Here is a 23,325-nt window from a genome sequence, read left to right as displayed (position 1 = left end):
TGAGCGGAATAATTTATACACAGCGATCAGTCTTTTGAGGCCCGAGGTTGTCCTCCATTCTGAGTGCCACTTCAGGTATACAGCAAGGTGGTGTGTTCGGGTTATTATTCTTTGTAATTGTGTTAACAGCTTAGTTCAGGTCATACCTAAAATGTTTTTATTGTAGTATTTGCCGGCGACTGTGTTGTTCTGAAACAAATGTGTTCATTGCATGACCATCTTTTACTTCAGGAAGCACCGATGCTAAATTATGAATTGTGTGAGAAAGAGCATCATTCAACATGGAGCATGATCACAGACACCGGGTTGGTGTAACTGGTGCTTGATACGCACAACATCAAACCACCACAATAACGTCACGGGTAGGACAGGGAACTGCTGCCTGAGCACGTGTGCTGTACCGTGTCCTATACGTGGCTTTCTTGCAGTCTCCTAAATTATTGCGTAAAATTTGATTTTGCCAGAAATTGTTTTCTTAAAACGACCAACGTGCAAAATGCCCACATTTCCAAAGGTACCTGTTAGTGGATCAAAGTTCTACATCGGTGGCTTCGAAACAGTCGTCATTTTATAAAAGTGGTCGGCTGTACAAGCGGCAGCATAAGACTCGACACATCGCCCTATGTTCCACCACTAGAACCCTTTGCACAGTCGATCATTATTTCTGAAGCGTAAAAAATAACCAGCTTTGATTGGCATCTCGATGTGATACCATTTTGTGTGAACCGAGGGCCCATGGAACCAGTCGAGGCCATCCAGAGGTGCTTTATCATGTTTATTTATCCGCCCATGGCAGACATGTTTTTTTTTTAATTTTCCGACTGCCGCTAAGATGTATTTTTGCTGTTTCAGCAAAGGTAGTCGAGAGAGGATAAATATTTATAATTACCTTTCTTTAGCGAAACCTACAGATGCCTATATGATCATCTTTAAATGAATAGGCTACAATTAAATTCAGTTTCAAGTGAATTGACAAAACATTACCTGACGATGTTAGGGAGACTGAATAACTACTAAAATCTTTATTGATTCCATTGGCTTTTGAACAAATTTACTGTAACTGCAACCTCCGCTCTCAATTAAAACCATTCTGTCGTTTTTTTTTCTTGTTTGTTTCTGAAGTAAGGGTGCCTAAACTTGTACTGAGTGGGATTTTTTGTTCATAATAATATGCAGAGTAATGTTGTAGCATTGTCGTGGCCACGTCAGCGCTTTCACTGCGCATGTCGATGCATCTTATGTTGTTAGTAAGCAGCCGGCTGAACTTATATGCGCACGTTTCTTGTTCACCACCGCTATTCGTCGAGCACCGGGTAAATTCTCCTTACTATTTGGCACATGCGCATATGCCAAAGTATGCAATTATGTTCTCAACGTATAAATGGCGAATTGGCCAACAACTATTATAGTAAATTGAATGTAGATGCAAAAATTGACATTTCTATGTTTCACATATTCGATTAGCGGCCTCTCAAGGAGTGGAAAAACGTTAAATTGCATGTTTAAAAGCATAACCTTACCGGCAAACTGCGAAATATGAAATGTTTTGCGAGTGTACACATCTAATAAGAATTTAGAATTAAGTAAGATCCCTGTCGAGTTAACTATACATTAGTATTATACAAACATAATCTCAGGACACATTTTTGTGAGTTGAGTCCACTGTCTGTATTTTTGTGACGAATAACATTGAGATAGCAACTCACGTCGGATCCGTGTCGACAACGTAGCCGAAGACGCGAACGGTTAGGTCCTTGTACGCATCGAATTTTCCTGCAAATTGGATGGCGAAGTCGCGTCCAAGCTAGAAGAACATAGTGCAAGCATGTGATTTACCGTACTTAGCATGTGAAACACACAAAAATACTATTTTTGTCAGTAACAGCACGATCGCATTAGATATGATGTTTGATGGGATAGCAATATACAAAAGTACACGAGCAGGACAATGTGCAGAATTTTAGGCAGGATTCTTAGCAATGAATAAATTGCTGCGATGGCGATGAAAAGCAATTAATGGTACGTAAATTTCATAATACACATTCTATTGTTATTAAACTCACAACTGTCTTTTATGAAACTATATAGCCGATGGAACAAGTTTACAAGAAATCCATGCGGAGGGAGCAGCAAGTCATTGCAAGTATGCAAAAGGGCTTTCAAGCAATTGCATTTAGTGGAACATGAATGCAATAGCAATGCCTATAAGTAACAGGTCTTCGAAACGACGTAAGTCTGTCCACAACAGTCGAACTCATTGCCGGTTCTCAATACTCGCTGATGATTTTCACCCTCCCGTCCATTTGCGTTCTGTAGTATATCTAGAAATACCTGGCCTCTTTAGCATGTGACGTAGGCAGGGTAAACCCTATTGAGCCCCTTGATTCTGGCTGTTCGTCAAGAACTTTGTCAAATGAGATGCGCGCTGTCGTCTCGCGCTCAATCTTGCAATGTTGCATGCAATGTCTGCCTTCTCACTTAAAAAAGTGCACTCATTAATGCAAAAAAACGGAGAAACGCCTTGTTCCAGAAAAAAATGTGAGAGTACCTATCTCTCAATGAATTTCGACGTTAAATCGATAAGCATCAATACACTGTAGGACAGATATTGATGTGTGAGTCATGTATGTAGCACAGCTCCTCTATCGCATTTCCCTCTGAACATGCAGCGCCACATGGCGGTGACACCGTGCAGTTGTTGCATAGCGCGTGTATCACTTTGTATTCAGGCAAAGGTGTGTGCACAACGCGGGTTTGATTCCACCCAGAATCAGGGATACTTTTTTTGTTATTCCGGGACTACCTCCTAGGCACATGCTCCGATATTAACGGAGCGGCTACAAATAAATGCCTGCAGCTCTGTTTGGTGCAGGTACAGCAGTAGAGAATAAGCACCTTGTTCACCTTCATCGATCAGGCTGCGTCATATGCCACATTCAACTTGGGTTTAGCTTCATTGAGCATCTTGTGCCTAATATCGTTATTACCACGGCACAGTCCAGCACAAGAACATATATTCCGGACTGCACCAGAAAGACAAGTTGGTGACAAAGAGACTCGTGGAAGAGTAGATCGCTAGTGACACCAGGTGGTTAAATTAAATAAAATATGGAGTTTTACGTGCCAAAACTACGATTGATTATGACACGACCTCGTCATAATTAGATTGCTCCGCGCTTTCTGCGCATGCACGAGGACCAGTGGTCGCGAGAGAGAACTGTCGGGACTTTCGTTCCTTGAGATTTCTCTTCGACTAGGAACTACGGAGAAGGAAGTTGTTAGCTGCGTTCGTCCCTAGCCGAGGTGGCAACGCAATCGACAGAATGCGTGGCGTGTCCAAGGTGAGTTTGTTGTCATTTTCTTGCGACGGTAGCATATTAAATGTTTATAGTCGCAGCGGGATACATTTGGAAGTGAGGCGTCTTCTCGGATTACTTTAGTGGCAAAGCATTACATCGTGCGGATGCATTGTTCATTAGTGTCGTTGAACAAGGTCAGCATACCGCCCACTTCAGGAGATTCGCGGGAACGGAAACGGTTTACGAATTCGACTGCCATGCCGATGCGGGTTTTTTGCTGTTTTGATTTTTTGCGGCCGTTTCATAATAAATTTTGAATGTAGCAGTGGGATACGTGCCGACGTGAGGCGTTTTCTCGGATGACTTTAATGGCAAAGCATTACGCCACGCCGACACATTGTTCATGAGTGTCGTTGAGCATATACCACACACTTCAGGGGAATCGCGGGAATGGAAACAGTTTATGAATTCAACTGCTGTGCCGACGCATTAGTACCTAATGTAACTGAGCATACAACACACTTGGAGATTCGTGGGAATGCAACATTTTGTACTCTGTGAAAGTACTTAAACTTGCTTCGTCATGCAAACTGAGCCATATATCGTTGTGAGAGCTGTACAGCCACACTGGCAAAGCACTGTTCCCTGCGGATGAATAAGGAACAAATGTATGCTGAAGAAAAATGGTCGTCATGCAATTTCATAGCAGTAGATCTTTGTGAAAGCTGTACAGTAACACTGATATTGGCTACGTGGTACGTTTTTGCAATCAGCCAGCTCTTCCAAATTCAGGAAAGACTTAAGGCCGGAGGAAAATTTCTAAAACTACAAGACGGCAACCTGATTTGATAAATCATAGTTTGGATGTTACCAGTAGAAGCTTCGGCATCAACGGAAACTAAGTTGCAGTAAAAGTTGGACTTCAGAAAGTAAGTGCGAAACATTACTCCAACGATAAACGGAATTCCACTACATGGATGACTTGCTTGTATGAAAACATTGTTTTCACTTTTTCCTCTCCTGTTCGCCGAATAAGCTTTGCGGATTAAGGCGAAGTCTCACTGTTTAGAGCAGTGCGTTTGTCACTGACTGACCACAAATTAATCAATATCAATGTCGTGTGATGAGCATTAGAAAGTTCTGCTCAGCTCCTACTTTATGACTGATGAGCCGGCTGTGCTTACATAAGTGCGGATCCACCTCCAGAAGGTCATCACTCAATTGCATTTTTTTACAGGAGCATGGACACCTCAATAAATAGTGTTTTTTGACTGACTGCACATAAGTTATCAGGCTTTTTATCAATCTTTTAAATCACCCACACAGGCGTACGTTATCCTCTTCATTTAGTAAAGAGGGGTAAACACTGACAAAATGATGCAGCTCAAAAGCTTGAACGTGTATGCGTTTTCTATCCGCAGTGACGGACAAGATGGCTCGAGCGTTGCAGAATGCCGTTTGCCTAAAGTCAGCTTCGCCGTAAGGTACTAATGTCGCGCAATCAAGCATGCGCAGTGTATACCGGCGAAAGCGGCTACTGCCAGAGGATATAGTGTACAAATACGTGCGCACCTGCCTTCACGTATCCTCTCGCAGTACAAGCACGAGACGCCGACCAAGTGTACTGGCAGGCCTTCAGAGCTATTTCGCATGCGGTTGTAGAGATCTGAGCCCTTGTTTCGCCCACAAAAAACTCCCCGTATATGAGCTAGTCATCGTAACAGCCGGGATTAGTAATACGCGCTCCTTCATAAATTACCCTGCGCACAAGCACCTCTAAATCCCTAAAAATCTGCACCACGTAGCCAATATCAGTGTTACTGTGCAGCTTTCACAAGGGTCCACTGCTATGAAATTGCATGACGACCATTTTTCTTTAGCATACATTTGTTCTGTATTCATCCGTTGGACGTAGTGAGTTGTCAGTTTGACTGTACAGCTTTCACAACGATTTACAGCTCACATTGCATGGCGACGCAAGTTTGAGTACTTTCACATACAGAGTACAAAATGTTCCATTCCTACGAATCTCCAAGTGTGTTGTATGCTCAGTTACATTAAGAACTAATTCATCGGCACGGCAGCTGAATGCACAAACTGTTTCCGTTACCGCGATTCCCCTGAAGTGCGTGGTATGCTCAACGACACTAATGAACAATGCATCAGCACGACGTAATGTTTTGCCATTAAAGTCATCCGAGAAAACGCCTCACCTCCAAGCGTACCCGCCTGCGACTATCAGAATTTAATATGAAACCGCCGCCAAAAACAAAAGAAAGCAACGAACTCGCATCGGCACGGCAGTCAAATTCATATACTGTTTCCGTTCCCGCGAATCTCCTGAAGTGTGCGCCATGCCGACCTTGCTAAACGACACTAATCAACAATTCATCGGCACGATATAATGCTTTGCCACTAAAGTCATCCGAGAGCACACCTTACTTCCACACGCATCCCCCTGCGACTATAAAAAATGTTATATTCTACCGTCGCAGCAAAATAACCACAGACTCACCTTGGACACGGCTTCTTCGGCTTGCCGACCACGCATTCTCTCTCGATCATGTTGCCAGCTCGGCTAAGGACGAAAGGAGCTAACAACTTTCTTTCCCGTAGTACCAAGGCGAAGAGAAATCCCAAGGACCAAAAGTACCCATATTTCTCTCTCGCAACAAGTGCTCCTAGCGCATGCGCAGAAAGAGCGAAGAAATCCATTTATGTGTGCTCATGATAATGATGAATGCTGTGGTGGGAGTCTCCGGAAATTTGGACCATTTCGGGTTCTTTAATGTTCACCTAAATCTAAGTACAAGGGTGTTTTCGCACTTCGATCCCATCGAAATGGGGCCGCCGTTGCCGGGATTCGATCACACGACCTCGTGCTTATCAGCTCAACACTACACCGCCAAGCAACCACGGCGGGTGACACCAGTTGGTGTGCGTATTTATTACGCACCGGGTTTACTGAGCACAGCAGCCTAACACTCTAAGCGTACGACCAAGTACGACACCAGGACGCGAGTTGGTGGGAAAACAGCTAGAGCATCAGCCCGATGGAAATACCGGCAGGAAGGTAGCACTTAAAAGTCTGTAAAGTAGCCTCAAAATGCTGATCATTTTAAAAAGTGGCAGCTTCGCCCTGAAGGTGATAGATTGATTGCGAAAGCAAAGCAGTAGACAGCTGTACGAAATTAGGATAGTAGTTTTATGGGAAGTACAAAGGTGTAAACCTTCGCTTACTATCTGAATTAACGAGCATGGTGTCACGCACGCACATGCAAGTACTGAAACACCTCACTTGGTCACCGCAGAAACTGTGCTCTCAAAACTACAGTGGAAGGAAGTGCGGAAGCAGCAGCGAGCGCATTCCCCTCTGTGCTGCCTCTCGCTTCAGCGCAAACTAAGCTGCGAAAATAGTGCACAACAGCGCAGATCTCCTACAAGCTAGGGCCCACGTGGCCGTGCCATACTCAGCTGCTCCCGGAATAAAATGATCACCATTCCACCTCCCCGCTAAGTCTTGCGCGCGACGACAGGTTCCTGCTTCTTCCCCGCTTTCCTCTCTTCGCGCTAGAGAACGAGCTGCCATCGTCGACTCAAGCCTTTTTCGCATGACGAAATTTTCATTCCGCTGGAAGTGTGATTTCTGTCGCATGTGAAGGGAGATTGCAATAGCAGTGCCGACTTTCATTTTTTGCTGCAACTAACCGGTTGGTTGCACGTCGCAGCGATCGCTGCGATTTTTTGTCGGAATTGCGCCCAGAGCTATTTGGCCGTTTGTTTTAAGAAATGGCGTCCTGCTTAACAAACACAATGCAGCGAAGACGTAGATTGATGGATCCGGTACGTAGCACTGAAACGTGAAGGGAGAATAAAAGATTTGTGCCCAGATTTGATTCTGCCATTTCTAGGTGTGTGTTGAACCACAACGTAGCAAATGAGGTGTATTTTCACGTTTGATTCGTATGCTGTAGAGAGAGAGAGGTAGAAAGACAAAAACAGATAGAAAGACAGGGAAGTCAGCCAGTGTAAAGAACGGCTGGCTACCCTGTGGTGAGGAGGGGCAAAGGGAATAAAAGTAGAAAAAACATAAAAAAAAACGACAAAAATTCATCCAGTAATGCGATGCTACGCGCAACAGCAGCCAACGGTGGTCGTGCAACTCACAGACCCTTAAAAACTTCAGCAAAGCCCTGAAGGCCTCGAGTGCCGAAACCCGTCTGTACCAGTGTCCTAGAAGTTTCTCTTCTGTGAAGGGGTGATTGTCCAGTTTTTCCAGCACCATCACGAGCACTTTTCTTGGCATATTGTAACGTGGACAGTCACAGAGGAGGTGCGCGATCATCTCCTCGCAGCCGCAGGTGTCGCAAGCAGGGCAGTAGGCCATAACAATACGGAAGGAATAGAAATTCGTGGATGCCACGCTGAGGCAAAGGCGGCACAGAAGTGTTACTTCCGCTCGTGGTAACCCTGCCGGAAGACGGAGTTGCAAACGTGCATCCAATTTGGGAAGACGTGCGTACGTGAATTCATTGGTGTTCCACAGAGTTTGCGTAAGCTCGCGTGCAACGGAGCGAAGGCTCATGGCTGCATCTTTTCTTGGCAGTTGTATGGGTATAATATGGGCACCATCGTGGGCCGACCGGGCAGCGTCATCCGCACTGTGACTTCTCGCAATTCCGCAGTGACCCCGTATTCACTGGTAGATGACGTATTGCCCCTTGTTGATTGCGTGATGGTGGAGTAGTCGGATGTCTGCGACTAATTGCACATTAGGTGCTTGGTTTAAATGGTACAACAGACACTGCAGAGGTGCCTTTGAATAACAAAAGACAGACGATGAATGTGGTGATTTGGGACCATTAAACTCCTGAGCAGAACGAATAGGTGCGAGTTCTGAAGCCGTCGATGATGTTATGCGACACATCTTGAATTTGATGGTGACAGATTGAGCGAGTAAAACCACTGCTCCAGCTGAACTTTTAGAGAAGACAGAACTTTCCGGGTACACGTGGGTCTGTGTGTTGTGCTTGTCATGTAGTAATGAAAGCACGGTTTGTTTGAGGACGAAATATGACATCCCCGTTTTATTTTTGATGTCTGGAATGAGACGTGGGGCCTGGAGTGGATGCAGCCACCACATCGGTAGAGATGGCCGAGCTGCAGGTCTGATTTTTGGCGGTAAAGTTCCATGGTTGGCGGCAATAATTCTACCAAACGCTGAACGAGCTCGAGTGGCAGGAAGGGAGGCGAGATGATGTGATGGAAGTCAGCTATAGTGGCTGAGGTGCATGCTCAAAGAGCCGACTTGAATATATGTACTGATGGGGTGGTCATGCGTGATAAATATTGTTGTTGCCGTGGATGCACACGTGGGAAGGCCAAGATAAATTCGCAGAACTTGAGCTTCCACAGACTGGAGGGCTCGGAGGTTGACCTTGCCGGTCGCACCCAGTACAGGTAAGCTGTATCCTAGGAGGCGCAGGAACAGTGCGTTATACAGTTGGAGCATGCCACTCAAAGACGCACCCCATGACTTTCCTGCAAGAAACCTGAGCACGTGTGTTATCATGACTAGTTTCGTTTTCAGGTAGGAGACATGAAGAATCCAGGAGAGGTCTCGATCTGTTATCACATTTAGAAGGCGCTGCGTCTTCTCATAGGCAATAGGCCGTCTATTAAATACCACGACCTACGTACAACTCTAACAACGTACGGTCATATTACTTTGCGCGTGAAAGCGAGCATGGAGCACCCCTTAGAGGAGGATTCCATACCTCGTACTATTAGGGTATGAACCAGGTCTAGGAACGCCCAAGAACATCGCCGCTGACAGTCTCCTTAGGCTTTTGTTGTGCTAAACAGACGAGACAAGATTTATGACGTTGTCTACAGAAGATCGTCCGCGTCGCAAGCCTGCCAAAGCATCATGGTATATTTTTTAGTGTTCTAGATACCATTCTAGACACATCAGCACCATCCTCTTCATCACCTTTCCTACACAACTGGCCAGAGCAATGGGACGATAAGACACCACGTCTAGGGGTGACTTACCTGGTTTGAGCAGAGGCACAAGGCGGCAGGACACTCATGTAGCAGGAACCACTCCTTCACGCAATGAATTGTTGCACACATCTAGAAGAGCATACCGGGCTGTTTGGCCGAGCTTGCCAAGAGCTGCGTATGTCACCCCGTAAGGCCCAGGCGATGAGGAACGACTGCACGCTGCCAACGCCGCTTGCAACTCCTCGATGGAAAACAGATTGCCCATACGAAAATCCCGCGAGATCGGGACATGAAGAGGGTCATGTACGGGGAACAAAGACGCTAGACAAGCATCCTTCAACGAGAAACTCTTCCCTACGTAGATCTCTCGGCGACCATGAGAGAGACCCAGGCATTTAAAGGTGTGTCGTTGTTGTGGTGATGTTCGAATACCGCGCACTGTTCTCCATATATGTGATAGGGGTTTATGTGGATCGAGGGAATCACAAAAAGTCTTCCATTTGATACACTGCAGGGAGTTGATCCAACGCTGGATCTTCTGTATGCGTCTCGCCTCCATTGGGTCGCAGATGAACTTGGTGAGCTTGGACCTTAGTTCCACGTGACAGCGAATTGCTCGAAGCCACTCCAATTCTGCTTCGAATTCTGAAAACTTATGAATAGGCCTAAAAACTATTGTGGCTTCGTGAGCAGCGTCGTTAATGAGCTCCTCGATGTTGCCCGGTGGACAATGCTGCATTTTGGGGTAATTCTGCACCATGAGCAAGTGTATTTAGACCAGTCTATGCGCTGAATAACTCGTGGAGTGTGACTTGCGTATGCCGTAAATCTGAACATATGGTGGAACGTTGTCACTACCATGTGTTTAGTTGTCCGGGTACCCTTATAAACTGGCACTGAGGCATCTTGAAACAAAACTTAGGTCCAGGCAGCTGCTGTATGTCAATCCCTGCTGAAAGGTGGGACTGCCATGATTTAGGCAGCAGAGTTCATGGTCTGACGCGAAGGATACTACACGTCTTCCTCGACAATCCATCTTGAAGCTTCTCCTTAGCGGGTGGTGCGCATTGAAATCGCCGGTGAGAATCCGTGGTCAAGGTGTCGCTGTTAAAACTGCACTTAGTCTTGCGTTGTCAAATCGACTCGCAGGTGAAATGTAGGCACCTACGAGCGTGAGTGAATTGTTCTTGCATTTGATAGTGAAACATACGTACTGATTGTCGTTATCAGGTGCCACTTGGTGTAAAGCCAATTAAATTTCATCTGACGAAAACGATGACTTTGCTGCGGCCGCTACATGTGGCAGACATGAAAGCTTCATGTCATGATAGGCGAATGGCGCTCTCAATGTTTGGCTCACAAATGGCAACGATTGGAACTTTTTGCTTTAAAACAAACGGACGATGTCTCTAAATGCGGTATTTAAGACCTCTGTAATTCCACTGGACGATGAACGGGTCCAGGAGTTGTGGTAAATATTATGCGCCGGAAAAAATGAGAAGCCGAAGTAAGAAACGAGGATGGACCCGAGCGCGTGCCTGCATTTTTTTTAGTTATTTTGCAAGCATCCAATATACTTATCTTCACATGTGCAGTCGTCAGAAAGGTTCATCTCGATTTTGTCAGCTGTCTTACTTACGACAAATTTCTGCTAGCATTTAAACGATTTGTGGCACGACGAGGAATTTCCAAGATTACGTATTCCGACAACACCAAGACATTTAGAAAGGCCTCAAAGGAGATCCAGCGACTTTATGAATTAATGAAATCCCAGGAAGTACAATCGTATTTCAGAATTCACAGGATTGTTTCGAAATTTATCACCGAACAAGCTCCCTGGAGGGGACGATTTTGGGAACGACTCATTAGATTTGTGATGTCTACATTGAAAAAAAACACTGAGAAACAATTTCTTTAACTATGAAGAACTTTCGACCACGCTCTATCAAGCTGATCGAGGATAAATTCACGACCGATTACATTTGTGTATGCAGAAGCCTCTGAACCAATGCCGCCTACGCCAAGTCATTTCCTCATAGGCCAAAGATTGACTACGCTTCATCCAGAGTTGTCGAGCACAGCATTAAAAGAGACACCATCACACAAAATCACTTCAGCGAAGTTGGAAACACAGAGAACACGTGTTAAACAATATCTTTAACCGCTGCCTGTGAGAGTACCTCCAAGAACGTGGTTCAGCTCACAGCGCGCCTACATTTTTTTAGTTGTTTGCAAGTGTCGAATAAACAAGACGTTCTCTACATCGACTCCGCTTCCTGGTTTTAAACAACTTGTTTAAGGAACGAGTGCTAAGGATCAGCAATGGTGCTTCTCAAGACCGGACAGTACCGGATTCAGGATATTCAGTATTTTAAGTGCACCTCGAGTTGCCGGAGTGTGTATGGCAGTCAGTAGTACTCGTAGCGTGTTCATAGGGGCCCCTATCATGGTGAGGACTTGTTTGTCGGCGTCTGGCCTGCTGTCAGATGGTGAAGGATAAGTCGGCGAGCGTGCTGCATCTTCCTTCTCCACTGGTTAGTCTAGCCGTGGAAACGGTGGCCACTCCTAGCATGAGGCAATGATATTGGAAACTTTCTGCTTAGGAACCTCGTTGCTAGTATTGCTACTTGTCTTTGGAAGTTTATGGAGTGTCAGTGGACACGGCGCTTCCTTAGCAATAGCAGTGGGTTTTCTACGTCTCCGGCAATGTCAACGCCGACGTTGCAGCCTATCGGTAGCCTCCCTGTCTCACGAACCATCCCTGACCATTTCCCTCAAGATGTTAAGCTCATTTATCACATGTGGGCAATTCTTTGAAGATGCATCGTGAGAGCCTTGACATTTGGCGCACTTTTTGTTTTCTGCACGGCAGGCGTCGGAGCAGTACGACCAAGAGCATCGTGAACACACGGCAGCATTTGTGCAAACTGCACTAACGTCCCTATCCTTTGACGCTTCCGGCAGTGAAGTGGCTTTGGCAGAAAAGGCAGTACTACTTGTCGGAAGTGCGCGACCTTGACGTGTGACGTAGGCTGTCTCCTTTAAAAGTTAGCTTCACACACTGCGAACTTTCCAGGCGACGGGCTTGCAATATTGTAATTCTCTCTGTCGCTGGCTTGAAGAGTATATGCAGGTCAGCATCGCCTATGGAATTATCTACGTCATAGACCACACCGGCAGTAGTGTCATCATCGTCTTGTTTTAGCAGCGTACGTTGACACTCTCCAGCACCTTAACGTCACTCAGAACGTCTAGCGCTGCGGTGTTTGACATATATAGCGAGAATGTTTTCACGGGCGTTGATCCTAACATTTTTGATCTGACCGAAACAAGGGCCTCGAGCGACAAAGATGTAGCTTGGCGGTTGAGCCGGTTTAGATTATCGCTAGCAGCCACAGGCACAAATAAATTTGTGTGGTCCGATGACTTTCGCGTCGGGACCACAGTTGCCTTACTTGTGGAAGGAGATGTCCTGATGAGTTTTCTCTTTGCTTTGTGATTTGCTACGGGAACGAAGTCACTGTCATCCTAGGTCTCAGCACTGGTCGCTGAATAGATCAGATCACTGTCGGTGTCACTCGGGCGACATAGACCGCTTGCTCGGCGCGGCCGCTGATGACGTGGAAGGACCCGGCTCCCCTCCAGGCAACTCCACGTCCATCGCCATAGCTAAGGGAGAGGTGTCTCCCACAAATTAGCTTGAAATTCGCAGAGACAAGAAAGCAGCTTTCCACACAAACACACTTCATCGTCGTATGCTGTAGCTGAAGTACTTACTACACCCCTTTGCGAGTTGCCGATACTGCGATGTGTTTTATCATAAGGATACGAAAGGCCTTTTGGCATCGTCATAGCTTTCTTTACTGTTAAGTAGCATACAATATGGCGCGTACGAAGAAGCTTAAATAATTGCAACCTCGACAAGGGCGTATAAGACAGGAACGTACCCGAAGTGTCAAAGTTGCTGTGAACGCGCGAGTCCTTAGCTGCACACCTTTCCTGTCAGTTTTCCTGTCGCGCATAAGTTTTCCGATCCATCTCGACAGATTGTCTCAATTCAGGTGTTTATTATATTTGAAGTGCCCAACGTGGAGTTTGTCGTAATGAATTTCTTGCGATAGTACGTTTAACTCCGTGGCTTGAGCAAACAGCGTCGTCAATTTGTATTTTAATATTTCATGCAGGTTAAGTTGTATCTCTTCTCCGATGGGGAATAGTTTTTTTTTGCGTGTGTTATCTGCACTTTGTATCCTTCGTATCGTTTGTATCCCCACTGCTTCCGTATTAAGCATTATATGAACGGTAATTAACTGTACAATTGTATGGATGGATGGAAACAACTTTATTCTGAATCCGGCGAATTTGACGACCCGGGCTCAGGTCTCCCATGAGGGGACTTCGAGGCCTTGCCTCGTCGCCGCCTCTCGGGCTTGCTGGACAGCCCACTCTTGTGTCTTGAGGTTGGAGCTGCGCAGAGCGGCGGCCCACTTCGACGCAAGAGCCTCCGGAGCTACTGCCATTGTAGCTGATGTAACCCGACACTCCCACAACATGTGTGACAGCGTCGCTCTAGTTGCCTGACATAATTTGCAAAGAGCAGTCGGGTATTGCGCGGGGAAAATGTGCTGCAATCGCACCGGACTGGGGAAGGTTTGTGTTTGCAGTTGTCGCCAGATGACTGCCTGGCGACGTTTCAGCATGGGGTGAGGTGGGGGCAGCAACCGCCTGCCTAGCTGGTAGTGCTTGGTGATGTCATTGTACCTGACCAGGCGTTCTCGCGTGTTTTGAGCCAGCAGTTCTGAACTCGAAGAGGCGGTCTCCGATTCTGCGCGGCGGGTCAGTTCTCGCGCAGAGCGGTGTGCTACCTCGTTCAAGTTAATGAGGCCCTCATCGGTGGGGGTGGCGACGTGCTCTGGAAACCATATGATGGCGGTGTTATCTAAGTGCTGTCGACCAGCTTTCCTTAGAATCTGGAGAGCTTCGGAGGAAATGCGCCCCCGCGCGTTGTTGCGAACTGCGGATTGTGAGTCGCTAAAAACTACCTCGCAGAGGGGGTCGGTAAGCGCAAGCGCAATTGCTACCTCTTCTGCTGTTTCGGGGTATTCTGTTGCGACACTACACGCGTGCGTAAGCCGGGAGCTAACGTCTACGACTACCGCCGTGAACCGGTGTTCTCGTGTGTATTCTGCGGCGTCTACAAAGCGCGTAGTCCTCTTTCCACCCAAGGAGCGCAGCAGTGCCTTGGCACGGGCCTGGCGTCGGCCCCGATTAAATTCGGGGTGCATGTTTCGAGGTATAGGGGCGACAATCAGCGTGTCGCTGAGGTCAGGTGGAATGACCTGTTTCTGACCGTGTTGGACGTGGTAGTTGAAGCCGAGTTTCTGCAGGATGTAGCGGCCCGTGGCTGTCAGAGACATGCGTTCGAGTTGAGAGGTTCTTTGCGCATCCACAATTTCCTCAAGCGTGTTGTATACCCCCAGCTGTAGCAGACGAGCAGTGCTTGTGGACTCCGGTAGGCCAAGGGCGATCTTGTAAGTCTTGCGTATAAGGGTGTTGATTTTCTCCCTTTCAGTGACATTCCAATTGTGGAAGGCAGCCACATAAGTGATGTGACTGATTGCGAAAGAGTGTATGAGGCGCATGACACTGTCCTCCTTCATGCCCGTGTGCTTGTTTGTAATGCGTTTGATCAGGCGGGTAGCCGCTGTAACCTTGCCTTCGATTTTGCGAATAGCTTCTATGTTTGACCCGTTGGCTGTTATATGCATGCCTAGGATACGTATCTTCGGGACTCGGGGAATGCAGGAGCCGTCTTGCGTATAGAGGATTATGTCGTCACATTGGCGCGATTCGGCTGTAGGCTTGGGCCGGCGGCGCGAGCGGTAGACGAGCAGCTCCGATTTCAGTGGAGATAGTCGGAGACCTGTGTCTTGGAGGTAGGTTTCGACTGCAGAGACCGCTGCTTGTAAGGTGCATTCTATCTGACCATCACTGCCCTTGTTGACCCACAGGGTGATGTCATCTGCGTACAAGGCGTGATGGAGGCCATCGATCTGGTCGAGGTAGGCCGGGAGACCCAGCATAACGAGGTTGAAAAGGAGCGGGGATATGACCGATCCTTGAGGAGTGCCGGTGCTTCCTAGTGTATGTTCGTCGGATGTCATGCTGCCGACCGCGAGGGTGACTGTGCGGCGCGACAGGAAGTCTCTGACGTAGTTGTAGCTTCGCTCACCCAAGTTGAGCTTGTTTATGCGGCTCAGGATTGCTGCATGTGCTACATTGTCAAATGCCTTTTCCAAATCTAGACCGAGGATGGCCCGGTTGCCACTAGTTGGGTCATTGATAATCTGGTGGTAGAGCTGGAGCATGACGTCTTGAGTGGAGAGGTGTGACCGGAAGCCCACCATAGTGGGTGGGTAGGCTCCAGTGTCCTCGAGGTGGTGGTTGATGCGGGAGAGGAACGCGTGCTCCATCACCTTGCCAACGCAGGATGTGAGGGAAATGGGCCGCAAGTGATCGAGGCTGGACGGCTTGCCTGGCTTCGGTATCAGGACTGCTGTAGAGCGTTTCCACGCCTCTGGGATGCAACCTGCTCGCCAGCATTTGTTGATGTATGCCGTAAGAGCGGTTATCGAGGCATCATCGAGGTTTCTTAGAGTCTTGTTCGTTACCTTGTCGGGACCAGGTGCTGATTTGCCATTAAGGTCGTGGAGAGCTGCGCGGATCTCTGACTCGTGAAATTCTTCATCGAGTGTCACATTTGTCTCTCCAGTGTAATCTCCGTGTTGAACATCGGGCCGTTGAGGGAAGTACTTGGCTAGCAGGCGTGTCACGAGCTGGTGATCACTCGTGGTAGCCTGTTCCTTGTGCAAAAGGCGTTGCAGGTTTGCTTGCTGAGCAGACTTGCTCTGCGTTTCCCCCAAGAGGTGACGAAGGAGGCGCCACGTACTGCCATTGTGGAGCTGCCCATCGACCGCGTTGCAGATGTCATACCACTGTTGGCGGCTTAAGGTCCGGCAATGTTCTTCCAGCTGGCGATTGATATGTGCGATCTTCTTACGAAGCTTTCGGTTGTGCCTTTGCTTTTTCCATCTTGCGGTTAGTGACGTCTTGGCTTCCCAGAGGTGGGCTAGTCGGCTGTCGATCTTGTCAACCTGGACTTCGGGTGCGAGCGTCTGCGTCGCCTTGTTCATGTCGTCGTTGAGCGTCTCCATCCATGCCTCGATGTCATCGATGTTCTCCTCACCTCTCTGTTCAGCTCGCTGCTTTCGGAATTTGTCCCAGTCCGTCCATTTGAATTGCTTAGGAAAAGGGGGTGTACCCGCTTGAGGAATTCGTGTTTCTATGATCATGTGGTCACTACCGAGATCTTCAAAGGTATTGCGCCACATTGCTTGAGGGATGTTACGGACCGCCGTCAGGTCTGGTGTCGTGTCCCGTGCCGTAGAGGTGCCCGTGCGGGTCGGCGCCGTGGGATCGGTAATAAGAGTTAACTCGGCATCATGTAGGTCCTGCCACAGGCGTCGACCTTTGGCGGTAGTGTAGCCATAGCCCCAGGCCTCGTTCGGGGCGTTAAAATCTCCCCCGACCAGAAACGGGTTTGCGCCCGCCAAGGCAAGCGCCCCTCGGAACAGAGAGAGGAAACGAGCCCGTGAGTGAGCCGGATTACTATATACGTTGAGGAGAAATACACTGTGGTTGCGTGTTCTATTGGGAAGGAGCTCTACAAGCATGTTTTCCGCATGTGTGCCGCTTACGCTGTGTTCTTGCGCTACTGTCCCTTTCCGAATTAAAATTGCAAGTCCGCGATCAACGGGAATCGGCGAGGCATGCGCAGTGTAACCTGGAAGCTTTGGTACGGTACCTACTGTTTCTTGTATCATTATGATGTCGGGTTTGGGTTGCGCGTGTCGGATGTATTGTTGCAGCAGTGGTTGCTTCTTATTGAAGCCCCGACAGTTCCACTGCCACACCACGAGCTCGTTAGTGGGGCTGGCCATCGTGGTGCTGTACTTGTGCGTTACCTGAAATAGCGCTAGGGTGAATGACTGTAGGGCCCATGGTGGGCATCATTTCCACGCCTGGGCGAAGGCCTATGTGAGTCTCGATTTTGTCTATATGGACTTCAACCCTGTCTGTTCGAGCAGTGAGGTTATTGACCGCAACGCCGATGTTGCGGATCCCGGTTTGAATTTCTGAAAGCAGCTTCCTCATTTCTTCTTGTTCTTTCCGCCAGTCATTTATCGTGACATGTGCTTTGCGCCAATCACTTACTGCTGATTCGAGGTTCTCGAGCTGTTGAGACTCGGAACTGGCCGCCGCGCGTTTCTTTGTGGGCGGCGCCGCACTGTCGTTACCGTTCGTGACGGGAGTCGGGACTAAAGGAGGTTTAGGTATAGATGGCTGCGCCATGGACTGTTTAATCTCTCGAATTTCTTGGGTTAATTGTAGCACGACCGTACGTAATTGTGCGTTTTCGCGCTGCATTTCTTCTAATGCCACATCCCTGGGGTCCCTCTTATTATTGGGTTCTGAGGCAGTAGGCAGTATTGGAGTCGAGGCAGTAGCTCCCTGAGCCTTGCGTCTCAGCGAGCCCTTAACCGCATCTGCCCAGCTCACCTTGTCAGGTAGGTCCGAATCTTGCTGGCCGGCTTGCTTCGGACGCCGAGAGCTCGAACGGCTACGGCTCGCCCTGGGAGTTTTGCTGCGCGCCCGGCTCCGAGACCTGCTCTGCCGGCGGGATGGAGACCCCGCAACCGAGCGAGACCGGGCCCGGCCTCGAGAGCGGGAGCGGGAGGCAGGTGGGAAATGTTGGTCGTAGGTCTGTTGCTGTAGCTCGAGGGCGGCCTCCGCAGCTGCCCTCTGTCGGTCGCCGCGTCGTTTCCTAACAAGATAGGGGGTCTTGAATCGAGCCTTGCAGGCCTTGTCCGCAGTGGGATGCGCTCCCCCACAAAGGTGACACCTTGGCGTGCATGTGTGATTGGGGTCTGGGTTCGAGGCTCCGCAGCCTCTACACACACGGTCTTGGGGGTTCGGGCAGACGTCCATGCGATGGCCGACGCGTCCGCACTGGTGGCACATGTCAATCTGCTTTCTGTACAAGGTACACCTGAGCATAGCACCCCCGTAGTACACCCACGTTGGTACTCGGCCACCATCGAAGGCGATGATGACCGACGTGGTCTTGCTGAGTCTTTTGGCCGCTAAGGCACTCGGGTTCCTCTTGTTGACGATATTGAGGTGAATGTCTTTCACGTCTTCTTCGAGAGGAATGCCTCGGACGACTCCCTTGACTGTATAGTCGGGCGCAGTTTCATATGCCCGTATCTCGAACTTGTGTCCGTCGACCTCAAAGCTGTCGAGTCGGCGGTACCGTTCTGCATTGGGAGAGTGAGGGGTGCTCACAACGATGATATTTTGCTGAATATTTGGGCAGACAATGTCTTCCGTGGCGTCTTGTGGAGATACGTTTGCCGCCCTATATAGGGCCGAAGCGAGGCGGACGACCCCGACTTTTGCAACGTTCAAGCCGCCCCGTGGCCTGATAACTACTTTGTGGTGATCACGTGGAAGAGTGGGCATCTTCCCTGCCTTCAGAACTTGCTGCTTGTGAGCGCGCGGGCCTCGCTGCGCCTTGTTGGTGTCTCCAACGCCGGTTTGGGAGGCTGATGCAATGTTAGGGTTAGAGCGCTTGCCCCAAGGAGAAAGTCGTTCACGCGGGCCAATGGTGCACCATCCTGCTTCTTCGGAAATCTCGGTGGGTGAGATGTCAGTTCCTGCAACTTGTATTTCCATGGCGGCTTGAAGAAAGTTGACGCGCAGCCGTAACTGCGGCTCACGTAGCGGCCGGAGCCCTAAGCTTAGCAGTAAGCTTAGCTCGGCGGTGCAGCGGCTCGGCAGAAATGGTCCAATAAAGCGGTGAAAATGCAGTTCCCACCTTGAAGACGAATATCGGTAGAATCAGGATAACTTGCGGGAGATGATGGTGCAAAATTACAGAGATATTTTGCATAAACACTGCGAAATCATTTACGAAAGACAGAGCCGGCGTGAAGTGCATCCGCTCCCTTCGGCTTCTTCTTCTTCCTCCCTACAATTGTATAATATTACTGATTTCCCATAGTGTCACTGAGACAACTCTTTCTTCGGCAACGTCGATTAAAACTCGTGCAACAATTTGAAAAGCAGCTAAACCGCCTGTTCTTCTTTAGATGAAATGGTTGAAGACGGGACAATAATATAAAGCGAATTAAAACTGTGCAGTCAAGTCAGCCAGTTACGTCACTTCCTCTGAACGATTGCATCCCATCAGTATAAATAGTTCTTCACGTCCGCAGCTAATCAAGCGTGCAAAAATATCGCTTCGAAGAAGTGCGTGATATCCTTCATTTGTGCGTAAACCAATAGAATCATATTACCTCACATTACCACCTTTAGAAGCAGTAAAGTATTACATAGTAGCTCTGCGGGAACCCGTCAAGTGGAGATAAATAATTATTGAATAAAAAAATGCGACATCCACCCAAACCTAGCGAATTGCTGCAAAGGAATGTTTCCCAAAAGAGAATCCTCACTGTTGAAGCAAAATTCATCTTTTTCCAGGACACGGACCAGGGACCACTGCTTTTCCGCAGCAGCCGCTCTACCACCTGAGTTAACAAAGTTGCTAGTAGATGGCAGGGGGAAGTCCCGGACAAGGATGATTTTTTTTTCAACTGCGATACCTTTCCTTCGTAGAAACCGTAGGGGTCTCCTTTGTAGCAATTAGCTGCATTTGTGAGGATGTCTCATTTTCACTTTATTATGTAGTGAATTAGCATGCTACTTGCAAGAACGCTTCACCTTCTAATTTTAAAGAAATTCCTTCATTTGACATTGAGTTTAATAAATAAAACATTCAATTTATTAAATAAAGTGTCCCGAGTACATTTTCTTTTTTACACTGACACACTCATTCACTGTATTTTTACCTACATACATGCAAGAAAAAAAAGCAACGCTGTCGACAACGAAATTCTTGCTAGATTTATTTGCCGGCCGATGTGGCTGTGGCATTCTGCTGCTAACACAGTGCGAGGAGTTGAAATGCGAGTAGTGGCAGTCGGATTAGGACTATTGCCATAAGGGTGGCATACATGTCCAAAATCTAACAAACAATACTAACGTCAAGCGCAAGCGGAGGACACAATTGTAAAGCAAACAGCTTTCGGATACTTGAATGTGGACAACATGCATTGCGTAATATGTATCATTCAACAACGCTGCACAGGCAGGCATGATAAGGAATTATAAGTACTTGATAAGGTAGCTGGTTAGGCCGATGTATATATTTGAACAAATTTGAATGCTCATACTATATCATGCACAATGCGGGCAGAAACCTCTTTTCAAGAGTTTTGAATTCTGGCAGATATGAGTGTGTGGTAAGCAGCAAAAAAGACACTTTAGAGCACGTTGTGCAATACGTACGCGTATGGAAGAATGATGAGAGTACCTATCAGCAATGCCTTGTAGAGAGGGCTGCCCTTGCATCAGATACTGCCTTGCGCGATGTAAAAGGAAAGAAATTACATAGTATCCGTCGTAGAGGCTAAGAACGAAGTCGCGGGAAGTAATGCCGGCCGGTGCGGTCAAAATGCAATAGGGTCAAAGTGCAAAACCACCCATGTATATTTCATTCATTGCACATGAAACAACCCCAGGTTGTCAAAATGATTCCACAGTCTTTAACTATGGCATGCCTGGTAATCAGATCGTGGTTCCGGCACGTAAAACCACAAAACGAAGCCTAATTGTTAACTGAAGTATAAGACGAGCTGCGTTGTTTTGTTATTATCCAAACTTTTTGTCATGGTAATTCAATGAGAATTTCTACTGGAGATGCCTATTCAAGCAACGAGTTAATTAAAATTTTGCAAGCAACTTATTTACTCTCACAGTTAAGAGGAACACAAAGCACGGCGAAGCGAACCCAATGTAAAGCTGCCAGCCTCTTAGGTATGGTAAGATAAACAAGTTAGAAAAACGCCCCAATATTTATAAAAGTAACAGTACTGGTACACTAGCCTGGAGGCATTTTCCTGGTAGCAAAGAAGTTCTTTGCTTGCTCGCTCATAAGTATTAATAGTTTTCAGCGATGAATTGCACCATGAACTTAGTTTGTCGACGTGCCGCTGTAAATATCGTCAGATGGAAACTTACCTTAACCATAAATCACGCTTGAATCGTAAATGCGATGTGCGTTACATGACATGCTGTTGCACCACGAAGTTTGCATATATCATACAATGATCAATTAAGTGACGCGGAGTAGTTAAAATACTATTGGAGAAATCACGCAAATATGCAAAGAAAACATTATTGCCCTAGGAACTCCCTAATACACTATACCATGAGAAAATGTTCTGCATCTGCTTATAATGTACTGAAGATGGCTTCAAGCAAAAGCTGTAGTCGAGGAGATCACCAAGCAAGCAATGGCCATTGCTTTCATTTCAACGATGAAAGGTTTCTTCTGTAGCTTAACGAAGGCTTTAACGTATTCAACTTGTAGCGTGTAGATGCCTACAAAAGGATGTGTTGCAGAATGTAGGTCAGGTAAAAGATTTAATTTTACAACCCGAATTACTGTTCACGTTTGGTAATCACACACAGATAATTTGGGGCTTCCTTCAAGGGCAGACGTGTGCTTTATTACTGGTGCTTGCTGCTGCGTTTGGCGTAAGAATACGGATAGGAGCAGGAACCGCTTAGCCACCCTGGTTGCTTAGTGGCTATGGTGTGGGGCTGCTAAGCGCGAGGTCATGGGAGAAAACCCCGGCCATAGCGACCACATTTCTGTGGTGGCGAAACCAGTTTGCTTAGAGTTAATAGACGTTGAAGAGCTGGGTGCGGTCAAAGTTTGTGGACTACCCCACTACGGCGTGACTCATATTAAAACCGTGGTTTTGTCTCTTAAAACCTCAGAATTCATTTAAAGGAACCCCTTATGCGCAATCACGAGCAATATACACATGTAATTTCATAAGAAGGTCACGCTGAACACGTGTAGCGCGAGGATCTCGTTGCGCATGCAGGACGACTTCGCTGCAGCCGCATACTGCATATATCTCGAGGGTAGCTATGTGGGCTTCTTGATAGCTCGTATTAGAATTTGTTGCAGAGCTGCCAGAAAGACACGGACATAGATGGCACGTTAGACAACACACAACGCTAAGCAACCCGCTCCGAACAACTTTTTCAATAAGCCGTGTCTATGCTCTCAACTTCAGGAACCGCTGTTCCGCAGTCCAAAACAAATTTAAGCTTCAAAACGTCATTACATAACTAAACACGCCTATGATTTCCTCCTAATAAAGACAGTTCAATAACATTACAACACGTTTCGGTATTGCATTAAACTAATTATGCGGCGTGTGTCTGAAAACTGGGAGCAAGCAACCCTGGGCGTCGCACCAATCAGGATGTTGAAATCGCAAGCTTGTGGAATGAGCCCTATAAAAATCGCATTGCGATGCGGGCGCCTGAACCAATTGTTTTCGCTCTAGCGGCTGCATTTTCAATAGGCATCACACTCGCACGTTGTCGCTCGCACCAACGTTACTAGACTAGCTTCAGTTGTAAAACTCTCCGCCCGCGCGCTTACAGCCGGTGTCCCCACTTCTGTGACAGCCGCCAGATGGCAGCGCCGTTCCATCGGGCTCCACTGCAGACGCCTCGCCGCAGCCTTCAGCCCGTGCGGACGGGCCGTTTGCGCGTGTTTCACGCTCGCTGGCGTTCTCCCTTGTCCGAATTAGTGATACCATGAGAAAGCGGTATCCACCTACAGCAATAAGATTTATCGGGCCAGATGGTTCATACTGTAATAAGGGTAAACTGCACGAAAGAAAGAAACGCATAGAGCGAAGCGCGGAAGCTGTGTTTTTTCCTGCCGTCTTAACGTTTCGCGCAGTTTAGGCTTTAGGCTCAGTTTAGGCTTCGCGCATTTGGCCAAAGTGTGTGATTAGGATGATCTTCATCC

At 47.7% G+C, this 23,325-nt stretch overlaps 1 protein-coding gene across 6 annotated transcripts in view; it reads right to left on the bottom strand.

Moving 5' to 3' along the window:
* Positions 1-23,325, bottom strand: part of LOC139057632 (uncharacterized) — a 210,926-nt gene that overhangs the window by 126,756 nt on the left and 60,845 nt on the right. For all 6 annotated transcript variants that reach the window (XM_070536181.1, XM_070536183.1, XM_070536179.1 and 3 more), the window contains exon 2: positions 1,707-1,804. In XM_070536181.1, the coding sequence (XP_070392282.1) occupies positions 1,707-1,804 (98 nt within the window). The remainder of the gene's footprint in view (positions 1-1,706; positions 1,805-23,325) is intronic.

The sequence above is a fragment of the Dermacentor albipictus genome, chromosome 3 (assembly GCF_038994185.2).
Source record: "Dermacentor albipictus isolate Rhodes 1998 colony chromosome 3, USDA_Dalb.pri_finalv2, whole genome shotgun sequence".
Lineage (NCBI taxonomy): Eukaryota > Metazoa > Arthropoda > Arachnida > Ixodida > Ixodidae > Dermacentor > Dermacentor albipictus.
Note: the sequence above shows the minus strand (reverse complement) of the source record. Positions and strands in the feature narration are given on the sequence as shown.